General features: G+C 44.7%; 1 protein-coding gene across 1 annotated transcript in view; it reads left to right on the plus strand.

The window, feature by feature from the left end:
- Positions 1–338: 338 nt before the first annotated feature.
- Positions 339–21,953, plus strand: part of LOC109898370 (sterile alpha motif domain-containing protein 14-like) — a 31,531-nt gene continuing 9,916 nt past the window's right edge. The window contains exons 1-8 of the mRNA XM_020493329.2: positions 339–1,293; positions 7,106–7,155; positions 12,811–12,968; positions 15,326–15,659; positions 15,954–16,053; positions 16,175–16,243; positions 16,390–16,546; positions 19,979–20,107. Coding sequence (XP_020348918.1) covers positions 7,119–7,155; positions 12,811–12,968; positions 15,326–15,659; positions 15,954–16,053; positions 16,175–16,243; positions 16,390–16,546; positions 19,979–20,107 — 984 coding nt within the window. The 5' untranslated portion in view covers positions 339–1,293; positions 7,106–7,118. The remainder of the gene's footprint in view (positions 1,294–7,105; positions 7,156–12,810; positions 12,969–15,325; positions 15,660–15,953; positions 16,054–16,174; positions 16,244–16,389; positions 16,547–19,978; positions 20,108–21,953) is intronic.

Below are 21,953 nucleotides of genomic sequence, written 5' to 3' on the forward strand. Positions count from 1 at the left end.
ATGACGTTTGTGAGTGAATTAAACATGTTCAATTGCTTTCATGAGTTTATTCTCTCACTGCCCTGAGTTTAAGACCAGGGTTTAACTATCTTGGAATTAAGAACAAATCCCCAAACTTTATTTTTTAGGATTTTATTTCTTCTGAAGTTTTTGCTTAAGGAGAAAGAAAAGAAATAGTGCAAGAACATGTCCAATAACCTTTTTGAGGAATAGGAACTTTGCTTAACTTTCTTCATAAGTCTATAGCTAAGGAAAAAATAATAATTTAAGAAGATTCTGGGCCCTGGTCTTCTGGAGGAAAAAAAAAAAAACCTGCTTGTTGCCGAACCCTGCCATAATGTATCTCACCAGAGCTCCGCCATAATGTATCTCACCAGAGCTCCGCCATAATGTATCTCACCAGAGCTCCGCCATAATGTATCTCACCAGAGCTCCGCCATAATGTATCTCACCAGAGCTGCGCCATAATGTATCTCACCAGAGCTCCACCTTAATGGCCAGGTGCAGCTGACATCTCTATTGGAGGACCGTAACAGATGCACCTGCCTTGAGAAGTGCATCTCCTTTATCCTCCCTCCATCCCCTTTTAATCCTCCTCCTCTTCCTCCTTTTCAGTGTCTCCCCAGGCAGACGAGAGACATCTCCTTGAGTGGCCTGATAATAAGCTGAGTGGAGTGCTGCTGACGGACACCCCCCTCTTTCCTTCCTCCCCCTCCTCCATCACTTCTTCCTCCTCCCCTTAGGCTCTTACCCCCTCCCACACACACGCACACACACACACATACACCAGGGCTGAATCACCAGGACCTGCTTCAGAGCGATGCTGTCTCCATCATACCAGACAGCTGTGCTTGAGTGTGTGCCTACCTCAGCCTGCCTCTCTCTCTTTCTCTCTTGATTTTTCTCCTGTCCCTCTCACTTTACCCCACCCTTCTCTCTTTCCTTTCTCTCTACCTTAGACACTCTCATCCACTCCCGCTTCTCTCTCTCCCTTCCTTCCCTCTCTCACTCCCCCCCCCCCCTCTCTCTCCTACCCACCCTCCCTCCTCCCTCTCTCTCTCGGCTGTCCTTGACAGTGCTCTGTGGAGGAGCAGAGCACTGTAGTGCTGGGTTGTGCAGGAGGAAGCAGACAGCCAGCCTTTGCCCAGTGGATACATTCTGTTCAGTCTCTTCCAACGCTGCTGCCGTTACCCGGGATACGCAGTCGGCCTGCCGTGCTGCCAGGGGAGTCGAGGGCTGATGTCAGTCTGCCATGTCGGCTGAGTGCCAACCTAAGGGGAACGCGTTTTAAAGGTGAGCTGCACCGCCTTTACCTCCCGGACTATTTACCTTGTTGTTGTCTCGATTTAGATCTTGTTTCCTACTCTTTTTCTTCTCCGCCCTTCTCTGCTCTCATCTCTGTTTCTGCCTCGCTCTTATCATCTCTGTTCTCCTCTCTTGTCCTCTCTCCATCTCTCCCTCTCTGAGCCAGCCAGCCCTATCCTCCGACAATGCTTTTATGTTGTTGGAAACAAACCCCCCTCTTTTGGGAACAAGCTGTGCTTGCTTTGGGATGTGTTTGTCTCGTTTGGTGCGGTCATTTACGCCAAGCCATCCTCATCCTGACTGAATAGAGAGCTTATTAGATATTCAGCTGCATTGACCCATGTAGTTCTGTCTGGGTTGTTGTCAGGCTATTAAAGCTGCTGTTCACTGTTTTCCTTCACTCCCCTCGTTTGATTTCTCCTGAGGTGTATATATACCCTCCTGAAGTCTGTTGCAACATTTGGCAGTCCTCTGAAAGTGAGTTATTTTAACTCTAAAATGTAGGAGATTAATGTGTTCTATGCATTTTTCTTCTGGGTATCTGTATCTTTCTAAATATCTGCCTCCATCTCCCCTCTCCTCCTTTTCTTTCTCTCTCTTTCTCCATCTCTCCATCGTCCTCTTCCGTCTTTCTCTCTCACGTGAGAGAGTGTCTGTCTTCCCCCAGGGTTGTTTGTGTTGCTCCTAACACGTTAACACACAGATGGGACACGGCGTGTTCACACAGCCTAATGAGCAAGCCCCCTCTCATCATGTCCAGTGATAAAATACTGCATCTAATGAGGAAAGACACACTGTCCTTATAAACCACAACGCCCCATAGGACTGTGTGTCGTTGCAGTCTGAGATGTCTTCCTTTCCTAGTTTCCTTCATGGGCACTGACCTGTGAGGACTCAATTGGTTAGAGAAAAAATAATGGAGTTATATCCTATTGTCTCACCTATCTGTTACCATGGGAAGGTTACAAGGAAGTGAAGTAATGTAAACAGGGAGCCAGCTTGGACTCAACACAAGGTAGTGGTGTCGTAGTTGTGGACAGTGTAGAATGGTACATGCAGTTGTCTAGGACTGAGCTTTTGTAATAGGCCATGTTCCTCCAACTGTCTGGCCCCGTGGCCATCGCTCAACCCCTAAACCTGTCTCTGTCTGTGGGAAGTGATTAGGCTATATTTCCTGCCCCTCCCTTCATCCATCATCCCTACCTTCTCTGACACCGTTGACTCCTCCTCAAGTGGGTAACTGGTTGTATGGCTTTATGGAACCTCTGAGAAGCTGGCTGTTCTCATTATTGTTATGACACACAATGTTAAAGTGTGTGTGTGTGTGTGTTTATAATGCCATTATCGTTGATATCTTCTGTCTTGTGATTTCTTTATCATCAAGGTATAGTGTGCGTGTTCGCACTTGAAAACCCCATTTGTCATCTATATTGAGTATGTGGTGATATATGTCCTGTCCACACCTAATGCATGTTTTAAGGAACCATGTTCTGGCGAAGAGGCCACCCCATAGATTTGTTGGAATAGGGGTCATGAGAGGGAAGTGGGGGTTGGGTTTAGGCTTGCGCTGCCTAAATTGCATCCCCTAGAATCGACTGTTAGCCCCCACTCCTTTCCCACATACCATCAGAGTGGGTCAATGTCTGCCCAGCGAGACTCAATTCTGCTGCTAATACGATGAGATTCCCTCAGACATCCCGCCAGGGAGGGAAGGCAATGACATTATTATTTTTCCCAAACAAACGCGACGTGAATGGTGAGAACCAAAATCACATATTTAAGCAGATTGCAGATGAAGTATATTTCACCTTTAAAGGTGGACTTCAGGATTTTGGGCAAATAAGCATTTATTTCCTTCCCTAGAGTCAGATGAACTTGTGAAGACATTTTTTTTATGTCTCTGTGTGCAGTTTGCATCCTTTTAAACCATCAGTACAGCACGTCCTACTATTCAATAATCTGTTGTCTGTGCCGCTACAGCTCACTAGCTAGTTGGTTTATGGAAGATGATGCTCTGCTCGTCACAGTCTTTCTCCTCATCTCAGTCATCTGCTGCACTACACTACAGACAGGAAGTTTTTCTCTCTCGCTCTCTCTCTGTGTGTGTTTATGTGACTGTTGTATCTGCCACACACACACACAGCTCTTCTCAGGGCGTTTCCTCTACGTGATGCACTGCAATACCCTGCACTGTCAGGAATCTCTGTTTGTGTCCCTCTCCGCTCCCCCTCTCCACAACAAGAGGATGGATTGATACACTAACTTTGGTGCACAGCTCTTACTAGAAGAGGTTATCGAATGGATGACTCATACAATAAAAAGCTCTTACCATGTACAGTACCAGTCAAAAGTTTGGACACACCTACTCATTGCAGGGTTTTTCTCTAGTTTACTATTTTCTACATTGAAATAACACATATGGAATCATATAGTAACCAAAAAAGTGTTTAACAAATCAAAATTGATTTTATATTTGAGATTCTTCAATGTAGCCACCCTTTGCCTTGATGACACCTTTGCACACTGTTGGCATTCTCTCAACCAGCTTCACCTGGAATGCATTTCCAGCAGTCTTGAAGGAGTTCCCACGTATTCTGAGCACTGGTTGGCTGCTTTTCCTTCACTCTGTGGCCCAACTCATCCCAAACCATCTCAATTGGGTCGAGGTTGGGTAATTGTGTAGGCCAGGTCATCTGATGCAGCACTCCATCACTCTCCTTCTTTCAAATAGCCCTGACACTGCCTGGAGGTGTGTTGGGTCATTGTCCTTCTGAAAAACAAATGCTAGTCCCACTAAGCCCAAAACCAGATGGGATGACGTATCACTGCAACATGTTGTGGTAGCCATGCTGGTTAAGTGCTTCACGGTGGAAACCACACATGCAAAGATCATCAGTTCACGGGGGTTGGAACCAATAATCTCAAATTTGGACTCATCAGACCAAGGACAGATTTCTCCCGGTCTAATGACCATTGCTCATGTTTCTTGGCCCAAGCAAGCCCTTTAGTAGTGGTTTCTTTGCAGCAATTCAACCATGAATGGGGCGGCAGGGTAGCCTAGTGGTAAGAGCGTTGGACTAGTAACCGGAAGATTGCAAGTTCAAACCCCCGAGCTGACATGGTACAAATCTGTCATTCTGCCCCTGAACAAGGCAGTTAACCCACTGTTCCTAGGTCATTGAAAATAAGAATTTGTTCTTAACTGACTTGTCTAGTTAAATAGGTAAAATAAAATAAAAATGAAGACCTGATTCACAGAGTCTCCTCTGAACAGTTGATGTTGAGATGTGTTTGCTACTTGAACTCTGAAGCATTTATTTGGACTGCAATTTCTGAGGCTGGTAACTCTAATGAACTTATCCGCTGCAGCAGAGTTAACTCTCTGTCTTCCTTTCCTGTGCACTTGAAGAAACTTTCAAAGTTCTTGACATTTTCCCGGTAGACTGACCTTCATGTGGACTTGGTCTTTTACCAAATAGGGCTATCTTCTGTATACAACCCCTACCTTGTCACAATACAATTGACTGGCTCAAACTCACGAAGAATGAAAGAAATTCCACAAATAAACTTTAAACAAGGCACACCTGTTGATTTGAAATGCATTCCAGGTGACTACCGCATGAAGCTGGTTGAGAGAATGCAAAGCTGTCATCAAGGCAAAGAGTGGCTACTTTGAAGAATCTCAAATCTAAAATATATTTCATGGTGTTGATGTCTTCACTATTATTCTACAATGTAGAAAATAGTAAAACTAAAGAAAAACCCTTGAATGAGTAGGTGTGTCCAAACTTTTCACTGGTAAATGATTCCTTCATTAAGCTAACATTGATGTTTTCATCCCACTTTTGTACATGCTTTTCTTGCCCTTTTTGTCTGTTTATTGATGTCTGTCTTTTCAAATACAGGACTTATCTTAGCATTCCATATGTTTTCTGTCTCTTACCCGGACTCACAGCTACATGCACGCACGCATGCACAGAGAGCATTCACCCCCCTCCCACACACACACATTCCCGTGTTGCGCTAACCATGCTGCTGTGTCCTGCCAGGGCTACAGGGCCACGGGCAGTAGGCAGCAGATGGCCTCTCTCTCATGGGTCCCCTGCCCACTCACCTCCCCTCTTCCCCTCTGGGCTGGTGCAGTCAGCACACTGTTCGTGGCTTCTCCATCTACAAACCAGGGGAGATTTAGGCTGAGTCCCATTTCTATCAAATGGTCTCCTTTCCTCATCTCCTTCCTCTCTGATGATCATTGATTTAAATGACTGGCTGTGCATTACTATTAAATGGTCACCGTTTCTATAAATTCTGACCATGGCTCTAAGACTGCGTAGGTGGAACCAAGGGGTTGCTTGGGCTTTCATGTGGCAAGTGACAGGAGCATGGAGCTATCCGCTGTCACCATATTCAATGAGTCCTTCCATGAGACTCTTGACGGTGTCGTAAAGGGGATGCTATGCTGCCTAGCACTCGCTGTATTAATGGATGAGTAGCTGAATGTCTGAAAAACAGAGGGTGCATCATGCATGATGAAGCTGCACTTTTGGATAATGCTTTCTTTGTCCGAAGTTGTGCAGAATTTTTGAATGCGAAGAATGAAGTGTCTTGAGGCAGTTAATCACAGATGTGATGTTTGTTGCAAACTAATGCAGTAAGTGTATTATTGGCCGGATTTAACCCCCAGGCCAGTTCTGGTAGAAGTGGATTTTGAAGAGAAAAACAAAAGCCCAGCTATGTTTTTTTAAAAGAAAATAATCGGCCACTGTTCTCAGACTGCAACAAACTACTCTGTCCAATGCTTTCAACAGTTATTGTAGCTACCAGTACTGTGTTCCCCAAGCATCTATTACAGCACAGAGCTACCATCCGTTAAGAGTTTTCTGATAAGGTAGAATAGATCTAAAGGATACTGTCCAGAGTGTCGATTGGAGTTCACAGATAAGATAGGGGGGTTAACGGGCACAAAATTGGGTGATTCGCAGGACAACCCAAGCTAGCTTGGGGCAACATTAATCATCTTCATTTGCAACAATCTTCCCACAACCTTATGTATATTCATTTGATCCTGAATGTTCTATTTGTTTTGTTTGTGGAGTTAAGTCTAAGATATATTTCAGATTTGATCCACTAAAATAGCCATACTTTATACTACAGTGTAACACCCTCCATTTGAGATGTAATGCATGAACCCCTTTCCAGCCCAAATACACACATCATCCATCTTTATCATGCAGCCATTCCTTAAGAAGGTGTGGAATCCCCTTGTGTGTGTGTTTGTGCTTTCCTCTCATCTCTCCATCCCTCCATTCTCTCTTCTTTATCTGCATGTTTAATTACCTGGCGAGCAGGGAAATGGGTCAGCAGTGTGATGATCAGCTGAGCACTCGCGATCAATCACCCTGATGACTATGCTCCCGGGCAGATGTGCCCATTACCTCATGAGTGTGTTTTTATGTGCGTGTGAGTAGAAATGGGGGGGGGGGGGGGGGGTGTCGCTGCTCATTTTCTGGTAAATTCCTAATGTGATTTCCTTGAGGGTTCTCCCAGGGAGAAACCGCCACGGGGCTAACCATTGTAGCAGACAGACGAGACGAGGAGGCTTGTTAGATGATGGGGTGGTTAAGCTAAGCTAAGGGCTGCAGGCCGACTAAACTTGTCGATATACATAGATGCATTGACTCATTGCGCTCTCTCTCTCTCTCTCTCTCTCTCTGCACTGTAGTCTAATGTTTTTGTTTCTACAGTACCTAATCTAGAATCCTATCACCCCCACCCTCTCCGTTTCTCTCCATCTTCACAGTGCCCATTGCGCCATGTCTGCCACACAGCTGGAGGAGACAAATGTTTTTGGTGAGTGTTTCTCTCTGTGTGTTTGTGTCTCACATTTAATGAGCGTTGTACATGTGACACACGAATGAAGATTGTGTGTTTGTGTGTGTATATCAAAGAAAGATACACAATATGAGGCACACAGACATGGTGTGTGTCTGACCTAAGCTGCGCTGGTCCTATAACTTTCTGAATGCCGTGGGTCAGGGAAATCTGTGGAACATGAAGGGGTCTGTTTTTGTAATGATACGTGGAAAGGCCTATGCTATGAAATCTCATGACTGCCCTTCTCAGCCAAAAGGGCGGTCTAGTCAGGCTACACATGCATGCAGACATACACACACACACACACACACACACAAACACTCCATGTCCTATTTTAAGAAAATCAATTCTTAAAGAGGCTATGACTCAGACTTCTACATCACAGCACCTTTTGTATATAACGTTGTAACCAGCAGTGACCAAGCTACCTCTGTCAGAGTCCTATAAATACTCCCTATTCCCCTTCAGAACAGCTCCCAGGTCACCTCTCTCTCCCTGAATAAGACACCCCAGCACTAATGTGGAACGTCACCCTTTGTGTGGACTCAGCCGTTTGGGTCTCAGCGGCGTCAGGTCCAATTCCCCAATGTGCCGACTAGTGCATACCTGCCCCCCTCTACCCCCCTGACACTGTCTTATTGCCCCAAATGAGCTCAACTCCTCTGAAAACCAGAAATTGCAACGGTATTATGGATTCACTTGGCTAACATTGAAACGTGCATCTACCTGCCTGTCATTCGCTGCCTCGGATGTGAGGTATATTTAGAGTCTGTTTGCATTTATGTGTGTGTGTGTGTCTCCACAGCACATCTTTCATATTATTCCGTCACGAAATTAGACAAAACAAAACAGCCAGTGGATTGGCCTGACAGTCTCGAACATTTGGCAGTGGGCAACACTAATGCACATTTTTGAACTGACCATATCTTGTTTGCTTCGCCAGCTCTCTGCTGTTTTCTTTAATATACTGTACACACCCACCCCTGCTTTCCTCTAGTGTCTGGAGACCTTCATACCTCTCCAGACAGGCCCACAGGGAAATATAGAGTCGGGGGTAGTGCGCTCTGTATACCTTTAGTGGGGGTGGGTTGTAGTATATCTTTCTCCCACCTACTCTATGTACTGTATGGTCTGTGTAGAATCCAATAAAGGGTTGGGAGGATGAGGGGGGGTGGTTTGGTCAATATTTAATGGTGCCTCTTAGCACAGAGACTAGATCTAATAAGAGCAGGGGGATGGTGTGCACCGCAGGGGGGTAACCGAAAGGAAACAGAATAGAGAGGTGATTCTGGGCCGCTCAGTTCACCATCCTCCTTCACCCTGTTTTACTCCTCCTTGTAGTCTCGTATAATGTTGTCAACAATGTGAACAGGAGGGTTGACATATACTGGAGCCAAGAAAGGTGAGGGATTCATCTTGTAAAAAAAAGAAGCTTGTTGCGGTTGTTGTCTTTTGGGGTCGCTGTGCTTGGTCCCCCTTGACTCGCTCAGTGGAAACGTGGTAGAGAATGTAGGCGGGGGCGAGCAGAACCGTTTCCCTCTGCGGCGGTTCGGCCTGTCTGCCTTCATTACTGTCTGTGTACATCCTAATAATGAACCACGGAGCCAGCCAATGCACAGCTCATCCAATGAACCACAAAGACAATGTCATACTGAACTAGCAGTCACAGTGCTATCGTAGCACACAGCCCATAACACACTGAACCCAACCGAACGCCATACAGTTTCAATCTTATAGGCTGAGAACTCCTATCCACTCAAACCTTGCGCTGACGTTCTTTATATAACGCTTGTTTAAGGCTTCAGTTACACTGAACCAAACCTTGCTTCCCGAGTTACAAAGCATGTATCATATAGTAAACCGGCCTTTACATTAACACTCGAGGAGCTAAACCAACGTGTACAACCCAAAACAGAGCCCGTATCACACTCCAACCTAGCTCCGTTCCAACAGAGATGGAAAAGGACCTGCTTTAGGGCTGAATCAGGGGCCTGTAGTTATGGATGATTATTAGTGTTTGGTTGGCCTGCATCCCACAGCGAACTCACTCTGCTGTTGCTGTAGCCGTAGCATTGATTGCTAGCTTTACCTCAACCCACACAACCTAACCAGGTAGAGGAAGCAGCACCAATCCGAAACGGCAAAGCACTCAATTCCATTCACCCCCAGATTGCATGAAATGTAATTTAATGAACCTTACACTCTACCACACTGAGTTGGAGTGTTGTGGTTTTGGACTCGATAGCCCAAGCTAGACCCAGTGGTGTCTATCTAGACAAATTAACTTTGAGTGCTGCTTGAGTTTTAGCCTGCTGTGCAAGGACGTTACCACTCGACTACACCACTAGAGCAATTCACTTCTGTGCTCAATTCTATTTCTGGAGTGATGTGTGACACGCAGGGGTTGGAACCGATTTATTTTCCCTTATCGTTCATAACAGAACTGTAACAATGTGCGCTGAGAGTCGGGAAGCAAGTTCAGGGAGTGAGTGTTTTTAATAAAATAAATGCAACATAATACAAAACAAGAATCAGGAACAACGCACAGACATGAAACGGAAACAATGACGCCTGGGGAAGGAACCAAAGAGTGACATATGTAGGGAAGGTCATCGGGGAAGTGATGGAGTCCAGGTGTCTGACGACATGCAGGTGTGTGTAACGATGGTGACAGGTGTGCACCGTAATGAGCAGCCTGGTGACCTAGACCGGAGAGGGAGCACACGTGACGGGTCATGATCCCGGGGAACAGGAGTGGACCAGTTAACTCTGCGGAGGCGCAGGAAACCCGTCAATCCGGCTAAGACGCAGGAGCATGGCGACCTAGAGCGCCGGAGAGGGAGCATAACTGACAGTACCCCCCCCCCCCCCCCCGCGGGAACCTGTCGCCGGCTGACTGATTCTGACTCAGAATATTTTTTTAAACTGTTCTAAAGCAATGTATTTAAATGAGTTCTAGATAAATCGGTCACATTTGTGTTGCTAAGGAGATAACGGCAGATTTAGTTTTATATACTTCATTGAACCTCATGTCCTTGGTGTCCGAGTGTGTTCATCAACACTCCCTTCCTTATCATTATCCCGGTGTCTCTGAACCCCACTGAATGCCTGCATGGACAGTGTGCTGCCTGACTTGGCATTTCTACATGATTAAAGACCAATTACATTAGAGTGAGCACTCAGCCACGGGAGAGAGGGAATAAGATATGCACATCAAGAAATATGAGTCGGAACTTTAGATTTCCTCTTAATTCTCACACATCACAAAGACTTGAGTCATATTTTCTCTCTCTCCTTTGATTTATCTCGCTTATTTTCCCCCCCGAGTTGTAATTACTTTTGGTGTCGGTGGTGGGATCCTTTGAAAATAGGTTCTCAGCTATTTAGCCTAATATTGTCCAGGACAAGATAATAATTACTATATACTATATATTCCAAAAATCTGTCCCAAACCTGAATGGCTGCAGTGAGCATCAGAGAAGAGAACTTCAGTGATATTGTGTTGTTCATAGCTGATGTAAGGTCTCACCACTTTCCTCTGTTGTGTCTTATTTTTAGTCTGTCTTGGCTGACTGGCTGGTGTTAGATCCTCTGGTATAGGAGCAGTCTGGGCTGTTCTGTACAGTACAGTCTGTGATGAGATCTGAGCGTCAGCATGGTGAGAGAGGGGTATCAGATGAATCCTGTTAGTTGGCACTTTCACTGCAGCGTGGCCGGCAATGACTCATCACTGGCCTCCGTTCTGAAACAACAACAGTAACAAGAGCACTTAGCTGTTGACTCACTCAAATCTGGCCCCTCTGTGTCTCTCCATCACTGTACTGATGCACATGTTCCTGAAGAGGGAGAAAAAAACACGAATACAATTTAATTACATGTGTTTAAAAAAGAAAGAAGTGAGAAATATATATATTTCTCACAAGTAATAGATCAATTGAATTCTGTCAGGGGCTTTGACTTTCATACATGTTTGATTCGGTAATTGTAATACATGAATCCCTACTACAGTGTCAATGCTTCCCAAGTAAAAAGTGAATGTTTAGTAGAGGGTTAGAGGCCCTGTGTCTGTGGATCGATACAGTGCCTTCAGAAAGTATTCAAACCCCTTATTCCACATTTCCACATGTTACAGCTTAAATTGTTAAGAAACTCGCCCATCTACACACAATACCTCATAATGAAGTGAAAACATGTTTTTAGAAAGCAAATTTATTGAACATGAAATTCAGAAATGTCTCATTATGGGTATGCTTGATGCAGCCACCACCATGCTTGAAAATATGAAGAGTGGTGTTGGATTTGCCCCCAACATAACGCTTTGTATTCAGGACATAAAGTTTCTTTGCCACATTTTTTGGAATATTTTTATTATTTACAGGCTTCCTTCTATTCACTTTGTCAATTAGGTTAATATTGTGGAGTAACAACAACGTTGTTGATCCATCCTCAGTTTTCTCCTATAACAGCCATTAAACTATGTAACTGTTTAAAAGTTACCATTGGCCTCATGGTGAAATCTCTGAGTGGTTTCCTTCCTTTCAGGCAACTGAGTTAGGAAGGACGCCTGTATCTTTGTAGTGACTGGGTGTATTGATATACCATTCAAAGTGTAATGAATAACTTCAACATGCTCAAAGGGATATTCAATGGATGCTTTTTTTTTTACCCATGTGGACAATAGGTGCCCTTCATTGCGAGCTGTCTGAAAATCTCCCTGGTCTTTGTGGTTGAATCTGTGTTTGAAATTCACTGCTCGACTGAGGGGCCTTAGAGATAATTGTATGAGTCGGCTACTATTATTGCACACAGAGTGAGCAACATTTTACTCCAGAATTTATTTAGGCTTGCCATAACAAAGGGGTTGAATACTTATTGACTCATACATTTCACCTCATTATTTTGAATTAATTTGTCAACGTTTCTAAAAACATAATTCCCCCTTGACATTATGGGGTATTGTGTGTAGGCGGGTGACACAAAATCTAAATGTAAACAATATTATATTCCAGACTGCAACATAAGAAAAAGTCAAGGGGTATGAATACTTTCTGAAGACAAGTATTCAGGTTCAATGTTCCTTCCCCACAATCCTCTGCTGACTCAGAACGCCCAATGTGATTAAATAGATTCATTGTCATGTATTTGGGGGCTGGATGAATGGATGGAGGGATGAGGGGGAGGGGCGGGAGAGATAATTGATGGAAACGCTGAAGGGCTCTCAGATTGGGGTCAAGAGGTTGAAGGCAAAAGGATCGTTCCTCTGGGTTCACCACTGATGGAGGATGTTTGAGCAGGAGGAGGATCAGAAACACATTTCACCTGATCAATTAAACTCCTCAGTGTGACATGCAAAGGTGGTATGGTGGTTGTAATCTCATCTTGAACCTTCTCGTAACACATTAGAGGATTTTCTTTTGTATACATGGATTTAGCTTTTGCCCTGTAGTTTATCTTTCTAGGTCCCAGGTGAAAGGAATCTATTGAAATAGCTGTAGTCTAACGTTTAGGTCTGGGCTTTCCTTGTAACGCATTCTGCATGGATCTGTAAAAAGCACTTCTGAAATCGGTCTCCAGTACTTATTTGAGCTTTTCTCTGTGAATTTCGTCATTTTCTCTGTGTTCTACCTTCAGACCTGAACGAGGCCATCCCAGAGACAGAGCTGCTGGACAACAGCATACAGAAGGGGCGTGCCCAGCTGTCCGTCAAAGCCAGGAGGCACCGCCCCTCTCGCTCTCGCTTCCGAGACAGCGTCAGTTCCACAGAGGGAGATGACAGTCTGGAGAGGAAGGTGAGTGACAGGCATGAGAGCCAATCAATCGATGACATGGACTCTCAAAGGGACAGGCACACCCACAAGACACATTCCTTTGTAGTCTGATGATGACCTTGTAGCATGTGATAACAAAAGGCAAGGGACTTGTCTTGGTAATACAAAAAGAAAACCAGCCACGTCACGGACACCGACGCCTCGCTTCCAGACAAACTAAACGCCTTCTTTGCCTGCTTTGAGGATAATACAGCGCCACCGTCACGGCCCACTAACAAGGTCTGCGCCCCAACCCCCAAAGTGGAGATGTTGTTTCCTACCTTCACCACCTGGGTCTTAACCCTGCCCTGTGCAATTGGGTCCTGGACTTTCTGACCGGCCGTCCCCAGGTGGTGAAGGTAAGGAAACAACATATCCACTTCGCTGACCCTCAACGCTGGGGCCCCACATGGGTGCGTCTTCAGCCCCCTCCTGTATTCTCTGTTCACCCATGACTGCGTGGCCATGCGCGCCTCCAACTCAATCATCAAGTTTGCAGACGACACAACAGTAGTGGGCTTGATTACCAACAATGACAAGACAGTCTACATGGAGGAGGTGAGGGCTCCGGGAGTGTGGTGTCAGGAAAACAACCTCTCACTCAACGTCAACAAAACAAAGGAGATGATCGTGGACTTGAAGAAACAGCAGAGGGAGCACCCCGCCCTATCCACATCGAAGGGACAGTAGTGGTGAAGGTAGAAAGTTTCAAGTTCCTCGGAGTACACATCCCAGACAAACTGAAATGGTCCACCCACACAGACAGTGTGGTCAAGAAGGCGCAACAGCACCTATTCAACCTCAGGAGGCTGACAAAATATGTCTTGTCACCTAAAACCCTCACAAACTTTTACAGATGCACAATCGAGAGCATCCTGTCGGGCTGTATCACCCCCTGGTACAGCAACTGCACCTCCCTCGACCGCAAGGCTCTCCAGAGGGTGTTGCGGTCTGCACAGCGCATCACCGGGGGCAAACTACCTGCCATCCAAGACACCTACAGCACCCGATGCCAAAAAATCAAGGACAACAATCACCCGAGTCACTGCCTGTTCACCCGGCTACCATCCAGAATGCGAGGTCAGTACAGGTGCATCAAAGCTGGGACCGAGAGACTGAAAAACAGCTTATATCTCAAGGCCATCAGACTGCTAAACAGCAATCACTATCTCAGAGAGGTTGCTGCCTACATAGAAACTCAAACCACTTTAACATATGGATCACTAGTCACTTTAATAATGTTAACATATCTTACATTACTCATCTCATATGTATATACTATACCCTATACCATCTATTGCACCTTGCCTATGCCGCTCGGCCATCACTCATCCATATATTTATATGTACATATTCTTATTCCATCCCTTTAGATTTGTGTGTATTAGGTAGTTGTTGGGAATTGTTAGATTACTTGTTAGATATTGCTACACTGTCGGAACTAGAAGCACACGCATTTTGCTACACTTATTAACATCTGCTAACCATGTGTATGTGACCAATAAAATTTGATTTGTATAGATAGATATCTTTGTATAGACAGCACCAAGGGAGACTAGGTATTTATTAAGCATGTGGTCAATATACCATAATACTGCACACATGTAGCTAAGCAACTAGAGCTCTATAACTAACAGCACTCTACATGCCTATACTCGTGAGTAGATCCTGATTGGTTAAAAACAAAGCTCAACTCAATCAGCCATTGAATCATATTTCCCTGCTTCATTTGACAATCTGATTTTATGGTTGAATTCTTTAGATTCAAACCCATTTAGTTGTAGATGGTAGAAGACCGTGCAACCATCCATATGAAATCTGTTTCTTAGTCCTAGAACTCAGTTCAGATGATATGGAGATTATCAGAAGGGAGAATGTCTCAATGGCTTAGGCTATTTTGGAGGGCATTGGAGAGTGTCTCGCTCTCTTCATCTGTTGTTTGGTCATTTTTTTTTTTGTATTTTCTCTCACTAGAGTTGGGGTCAATTCAAATTGCATTCCAGCCCAATCAGGCATTTCATTGGACTGGCACTCAATTTGAAAAGTACCATACTCTAGTTATGAGCATTTTCCCATTCAAATTTCATGTCCAATTATTCCTTACTATACAGGAGATGGAATGGAATTGACCTAAACTCATATGTCCCTAATTGTGTTCATGAGTGGGTGCGTGCATGTATGTATTTTATTTATTTATATATATATATATATATATATATATAAGCGCATGCTTGTGTGTATGTATGTATGTCTGTCTGTGTGTGTGGGTGTGCTTATTGTTTGTCTCAGTCAGTTCACATATAAACATGTTGTGGTGTTTCTGAATCTTTGTGCCATAGTGTCTGGACAGCCCTTTGCACTCCGTCCGTTCCCCCCTCCACTCCACCCTGCGAGGAGGCTCCTCCCCTTCGCCTGATTCGCTCCTCTCCTCGTCCTCCCCTTGTCCCACCTTACGGAGCCCCGTCTTCTCCTTCGACACCTCCTCCTTAAGGCGCTCCCCGGAGGAGGGCGGGACCGGGTCGCTAGCCACTCGGGGGCGGTACCGCCAGCTGACAAATGCAACGTCTCAGGAGGCCCTGTTGACCACGCCCAACAGCTCTCCCTCCAAGTCGTGTCCCAGTTCGGACTGCTCGCCTGTTTACATTCGTCGGGCACGACGCCCAGACAGTGAGGGTAAGAGAGGCAGCCATCCGCATTGGGCAAGAAAATCCTCATCCTAGTTATTACAGTCCAAACACTAAGAATGAAATGCCCTGTGATATTAACTATGGTATATTAAGCCTAAAGAGGCAAAACACACACACACACACACAGCATTTAAGTGCATTATTGGCTAATCCATAAATGTATTGCTACACAACCACCATTACTGCCATACCATTAAGGCCCCATCAACATGTTGGTAATGGTGAGTTAATGTATCAAAAAATGCTTTGTCTAATCATGAATGTTTTCATTGTTTCTCAGTGTTAGTTTCAGAAAACAGTCGAGACACAAGCCCGGCCGACACCGGCAACAACAGCCTTATCTTCGACAAGAAGACCAAGAGGAGGTTCTTGGACCTGGGGTAAGTGCTCAATATTGAGACATTTAAACTGGTTACATTGTAAACGCATTGTAAATTGGTCCGTTTTCAAAACTGGTGCTTTCTGTTGATTTTAACCCACTGTTTATTTGTTCTTCTGAAGGGTCACATTGAGACGCTCCTATGTGAGAGTCAGAAAAGACAAGTCAAACAGACTGTCAATGGGAAGCCGGTGAGTCCATGGGTAGCCATTTTGTCTCTGTCCCTCTGTTTCAGTACAGGAGGCAAAATGTTGGCTCTATTAGAACTAGTTAGCACATGAGAGGCATACTTTTGTCTCTTTCAGTTAGCATATTGAATCTCTCTTTCACTGCACAGGGAGTCATCTGAGAGCCCGTCCAGGTCCTCTGGCTCGTTCGTGCCTTTCTCCTGGTTCACTGACAGCGCCAGGGGCTCTGTGTCCTCCGGGGCAACCCCGCCCTGCTCCCCCAAACTGGTCTCACAGGACTGCAGCCCCCGCAAGTCCAACTCTCAGGTAACTCACATCCACAATAAGATATAGACACATCCAGATACCATACTTAGGTCAGGCTTCACTATTATGTTACTTCTACCATTGTCCACTTTGTGTTTTTATCATTGTCAGAGGCCTCATGTGTTTATGTTAGCATTAGCATATAGGCTAGTCTTCATTTCATGTCTGTCATTGAGATTTCTGCCACATCTGACAACGTCACGACAATGATGTGCACACTTCAAATGGACAGAAGGCCGTGTGTTATTATGGTTCTGGATGGCCAGATAGCTAGCAACAATGACAAGAAACTGTCATGTGGTGAATCGTAAGTGGCTCGTTTCAACCAACCTGTCTATACATTCCACAGTTTAAATGACCGAGAAAAGGATGCTGCTGTTACCCTTGGAGATATGCGAAATGCTTTTAACAAATCTTTTCAAATGAATGGCGAAGAAGGAGAGAACTTTCTCCCACTGGGTCTGAGCTTCAAATGCACATCAAATGAAAACAGTCAACAGTTTAGAGAAGCAGACACCAGAGATATAACACTGCTATAAACAGACTTGCGTAGATGCGACAAGCATCGTCAAGTTCGTCATCCTTCATAAGCCTCTCTCCCTCTTTCCCTCTCTTCTCTCTCTCGCTCTCCCTCTTTCCCTCTCTTCTCTCTCCCTCTCTCTTTCCCTCTTTCCCTCTCTTCTCTATCTTTCTCCCACCCTCACTATCCATCCATCTCTCCCCCTCTGTCTCTCGCACACCACACACACACACACACACACACACACACACACACACACATATATATATATATATATATATATATATATATATATATATATATATATATATATATATATATATATATATATATATATATATATATATATACTCTCACTCACACACTCTCTCTCTCTCTGAAGAGGCCCATAGTGTGACAGCTCCTGTGGAGAGTCTGAGGGGATTGAAACCCAATTAGGAAACAAGGCGAGTTTTCCTCTGAGTCTAAGAGGGCACTGCTATTCGACATTTATCGACAAGGATGGCTACATTTACACAGAGGGGAAATCGATGGCCTTTTGTGCGGCACAATGTCACAATCTCGTATCAAACCGACAGATGACTTCGAGAGTTAAAACAAGAACATGGCTTCGATGCAGGAGACTTCAGTTGACAGATCCGATTGACCACGTTGAGGGATTTTGGTGTTGTCTTCCTCTTACATGGTTTGGTGCATGCACATCTATTGGATGGAAAACATAGCTTAATATACAGAATGAAAGAGGCTGAGGCACAGGGTTATAGTGGTTGTCTGTTCAATACCCAGGAAGGCAGACATATGCCTCCCACTGACTTTGCACCAGCTAATTAAAGCCTCTGCCAAAGGCCTAAGTATTTCTCAGGGAAATAGATAATGTTTCAGAAGCTTGTGGGCCACTGGCTGTTTAGCTAAGAGGCACAGAAAGGACTAGTAGGAAATACACAGTCGTCCAATCACACCGTTGATGTAACAAGGTGTGTTCCGTATTACGTTTCTTAAATGTTATTTCACTGTCAAACGTATAGTTAAGAGCAAGCCTGGCTCTTTGAGCTTCATAGTTGTTCTGCTTATGTGCACAAATTGCTTTATCAATCAAAGGTGTTATAAGCACAACAAATATGATATTTTACATATTGAGGTAAAGCTCTTCCACAGATGAACATATTAGCAGAAAGAATGTCATCATGTGTAGCCTATTTAAAACATATAACCAGTAGGTACATGCACAGGACACCTAACAATACATATATTTCTTGTTGGGTGGCTCTCTTTGCACACATTTGCAGTTTTATGCAGAAATCCCATGATGCAATCGATGCTGTTGATTTACTCACCTTGGAGACTTGACCGCTGCGATGATTTTAGCTAACCACAACGACAATGTCAAGACAACTAGATTACCGTTTTAACAAAAATAGGAAAGTAGCAGAACATATTTCCACTTAGTGGCTAATAAATATTCTAATGCCCATGTTTACATATGCTTTAAAACCTATTTTAACTTTTGAATCACTTTTTGAAGCAGTTCGGTGAGTTCATGAATATAGCCTTCTATGGGAGAAAACACCCATCCACCCCTCTCAGCTTCACTTGGTTTGATCCATTCTGAGTCAAAACCCTCCCAATTATTGGGACAGGGGGAGTGTTTATACTCTCTAACACCTCCACCATGACACATCTAAAAGCCCCAGTAGCAACATGTTCGGGATCATGGGCCCGTCCCAAATAGCACCTTTATTTCCCATGAAGTGCAATGCTTTTGACTACGGGTCACAAGTTGTGAACTTTATAGGGATGAGAGTGCCATTTAGAACAGAGCTCCGTAGGGTTTAACAGTGAGGAGGAGCTATGCAAAGCATCCCATATGCACTTAGTCATCAGCACGGAGGCTGGGGCCCTTCGCTCTGCATAGCAATTAAAGCTGCAGCTTTCCATTGAAAGCAGAGAGGGCCATTAAATGTTCTACCACTGTGTGCCTGTCCAGCTGGGATAATAGCTCTAGTATGGGTCCCAAATGGCAACCTATACCCTACATAGTCCACTACTTCTGAACAGAGCCCTGGTCAAAAGGCAGTGGTAAAAAGTACTTGAAAGTACTACTTAAGTCGTTTTTGGGGTATCTGTACTGACTCACTAAATACAAATGCATTGTTTGTGAATGATGGCTGAGTGTTGGAGTGTGCCCCTGGCTAACCATAAATAAAAAAATATTTACATTTACGTATGATACTTAAGTATATTTAAAAACCAAATACTTTTACACTTTTGCACAAGTAGTATTTTACTGGGTGACTTTCACTTTTACTTGAGTCATTTTCTATGAAGGTGTCTTATTTTTTTACTCAAGTATGATAATTGGGTACTTTTTTTCACCACTGTCAAAAGTAGTGCACTATATAGGGAACAGAGTGCCATTTGGGACGCACACCTAATAAGCCTGGTGTCTGGAGAGGAGGCAGATACCCATGACTTTGCTTTCCTCCTCTGTACTGTGGCTCTCAAGGGGCCTGTCAAGGGCCGTTATAGGGCTGTGTGTCTGACTTTCTTTTGCGCGCGTGTGTGTGCATTTATATGTGTTAAGAGGGGCATCATTTGAGAGGGAAATTAATCACAAATATTATGTTTCTGTATTTTTTTTAAAAGTGTTACTGCTTGTGACCAAACATTTTTTATCTTTCTAAGCATAAACTGTTTGAAAGTAAGGTTTACGAACAATGCATTAATATCCTTCTAATGTCAGATGTAATTGATCTTGATGTGGACAAATCAATCGTTCCAATACTGTTTGACCACAGTGGTCACACTCAATGAAAATATCACTGTGCACAATGCAGACAAAACGGTATTCATTTATCATGGTTGGATCATTTCTCTCCTCTCTCTCTCTCTCTCTCTCTCTCTCTCCCCTCCAGGAGTCTGCCCTGAGTGATGAGTTCTCTCCTCCCCCCCGTAGTCCCCCCCACGCCTCCAGTGGGACCACAGCCGACTCGTCCTCCCGCTCCTCACAACGCTACCAGACCCTCTCCCAGTCCTCAGACGAGGTAAAGGGCTTCCTAATGCAGTGGTGGTGGTAGTGGGCATTCTCGGCCTCGGAATAAATGGATCTAAACTCGATTTCAGTTTGATACAGTATATGAGACAGAGGGAGACTGAGGCCAGGATCACTGAGTGAGAATGCAAGAGGCCATTTTTGATTAAAGCAGCATTACACTCAAATCTCTAATAGCGTACCAACAAAACTCTGAATTATTCTCTAGTAAAATGTGTACCATTACCTGAAATAACTACCGGATGTCCATTTGGGGTTATGCCGTCTTGGTTACCGGTGGCAACTAACTTATACTATAGCACACACTGCATTCAATTTGAAGTTCCAAGCAGTTCACTTAAATCCAAAGCAGTAGGAGTATATGTTACGGAGTCTAGTTGATAGGTAATCGACTAGCCGGACTGTTCCCCGGACTCTGTGTGTAAGGATTTGTACAATGCACAAACAAGGCTATTGAACCTGACATTGGTGTCTGTCTTTATTCCTTCATCCAACATATCATACATGGTGTCAGAAGTGGCTTGGAAAACACACGTTTGTTATTTTTGTAGCTAAGTACAGTATAGGCGCAGTTACGTTCCATATGCGAACACACGCTGTTTCCTACTCATAACACTGATCAACTCGTTGTTAGCTGGCTAGCTAGCATCACTACCTACTTCGATGACAGAAGGCAAAGAAATCTCATATTCCATTGCTATGGCAGCGAACATTCCGCCACCAAATCCCATGGTTCTCACAGGGGACTGGAATACTAATTGGGACAACTTCAGGGATGAATTCGAGGACTATGCGCTGGCGACCGGTCTACATGAGAAACCCAACGAGGTACAAGCTGCAACTCTGAGGAGTTTAATGGGCAGCGAATGCAGGCATATCTACCGGCACAATCTCACCCTCGCAGCACGACCACGACAACAGTGTGATGCAAAGGCTATATTGGATGCATTGGAGAATTACTTCAAACCCGCCAGAAACGTCATTTACGAGCGGTTCGTTTTCGGAAGCTGCAAACAGGAAGAGGGTGAGTCAGTACACCACTTTGTAACCCGTTTGAGAGAGAAATCCGCCACTTGTGAATACGGGGGATTGAAAGATGAATTGATTTGTGACAAAATAGTGCTGGGAATTGCAAATGAGGATACTGGCTAGCACTGGCTACCCAAGCATGAGGCCGCAGTGCAGGAGATTAAATCTCTGGCTTCATCCATGCCAGTGTTGCGCTACTACGACGTCATGAAGCCTGTCACAATCCAGAGCGACTCCAGCCAAAGTGGACTTGGATGCTGCCTTATGCAGGAAGGCCAGCCCGTTGCGTTTGCCTCCAGAGCGCTCACCCCCACCGAACAAAACTATGCACAAATTGAGAAAGAGTGCCTCAGCATAGTCTTCTCCTGACAGCGATTCCATCACTACTTATATGGGCGAGACCTGGTCACCGCTGAAACTGACCACAAACCACTCATTGCCATATTCAGTAAACCTCTCCTCAATGCGCCCAAGAGGCTTCAAAGCATGCTCCTGACTCTGCAAAACTACAGCCTGAAGGTCATTTACAAGCCAGGACCAGAGATGTACATCAGCGACACACTGAGCAGGGCAACAACACAATGTACAGGCAGAGGCACTGTCTATCAGCGGCAGACCATCTGTTCGCTACAGCAGGAACGACAAGATGTTCAACAGATCAATCAGGCAGACTACTTAAACGTCACAGATCACCGCCTAGCCCAGATAAGGCAACACACTGACAAGGACGAACACCTACAGTCACTGAAGTCCATGGCTCTCGCAGGTTGACCATACCTGAAAGAGGAGACACCTTTCACAGTGAGAGA

This window comes from Oncorhynchus kisutch, linkage group LG10 (genome assembly GCF_002021735.2).
Source record: "Oncorhynchus kisutch isolate 150728-3 linkage group LG10, Okis_V2, whole genome shotgun sequence".
Lineage (NCBI taxonomy): Eukaryota > Metazoa > Chordata > Actinopteri > Salmoniformes > Salmonidae > Oncorhynchus > Oncorhynchus kisutch.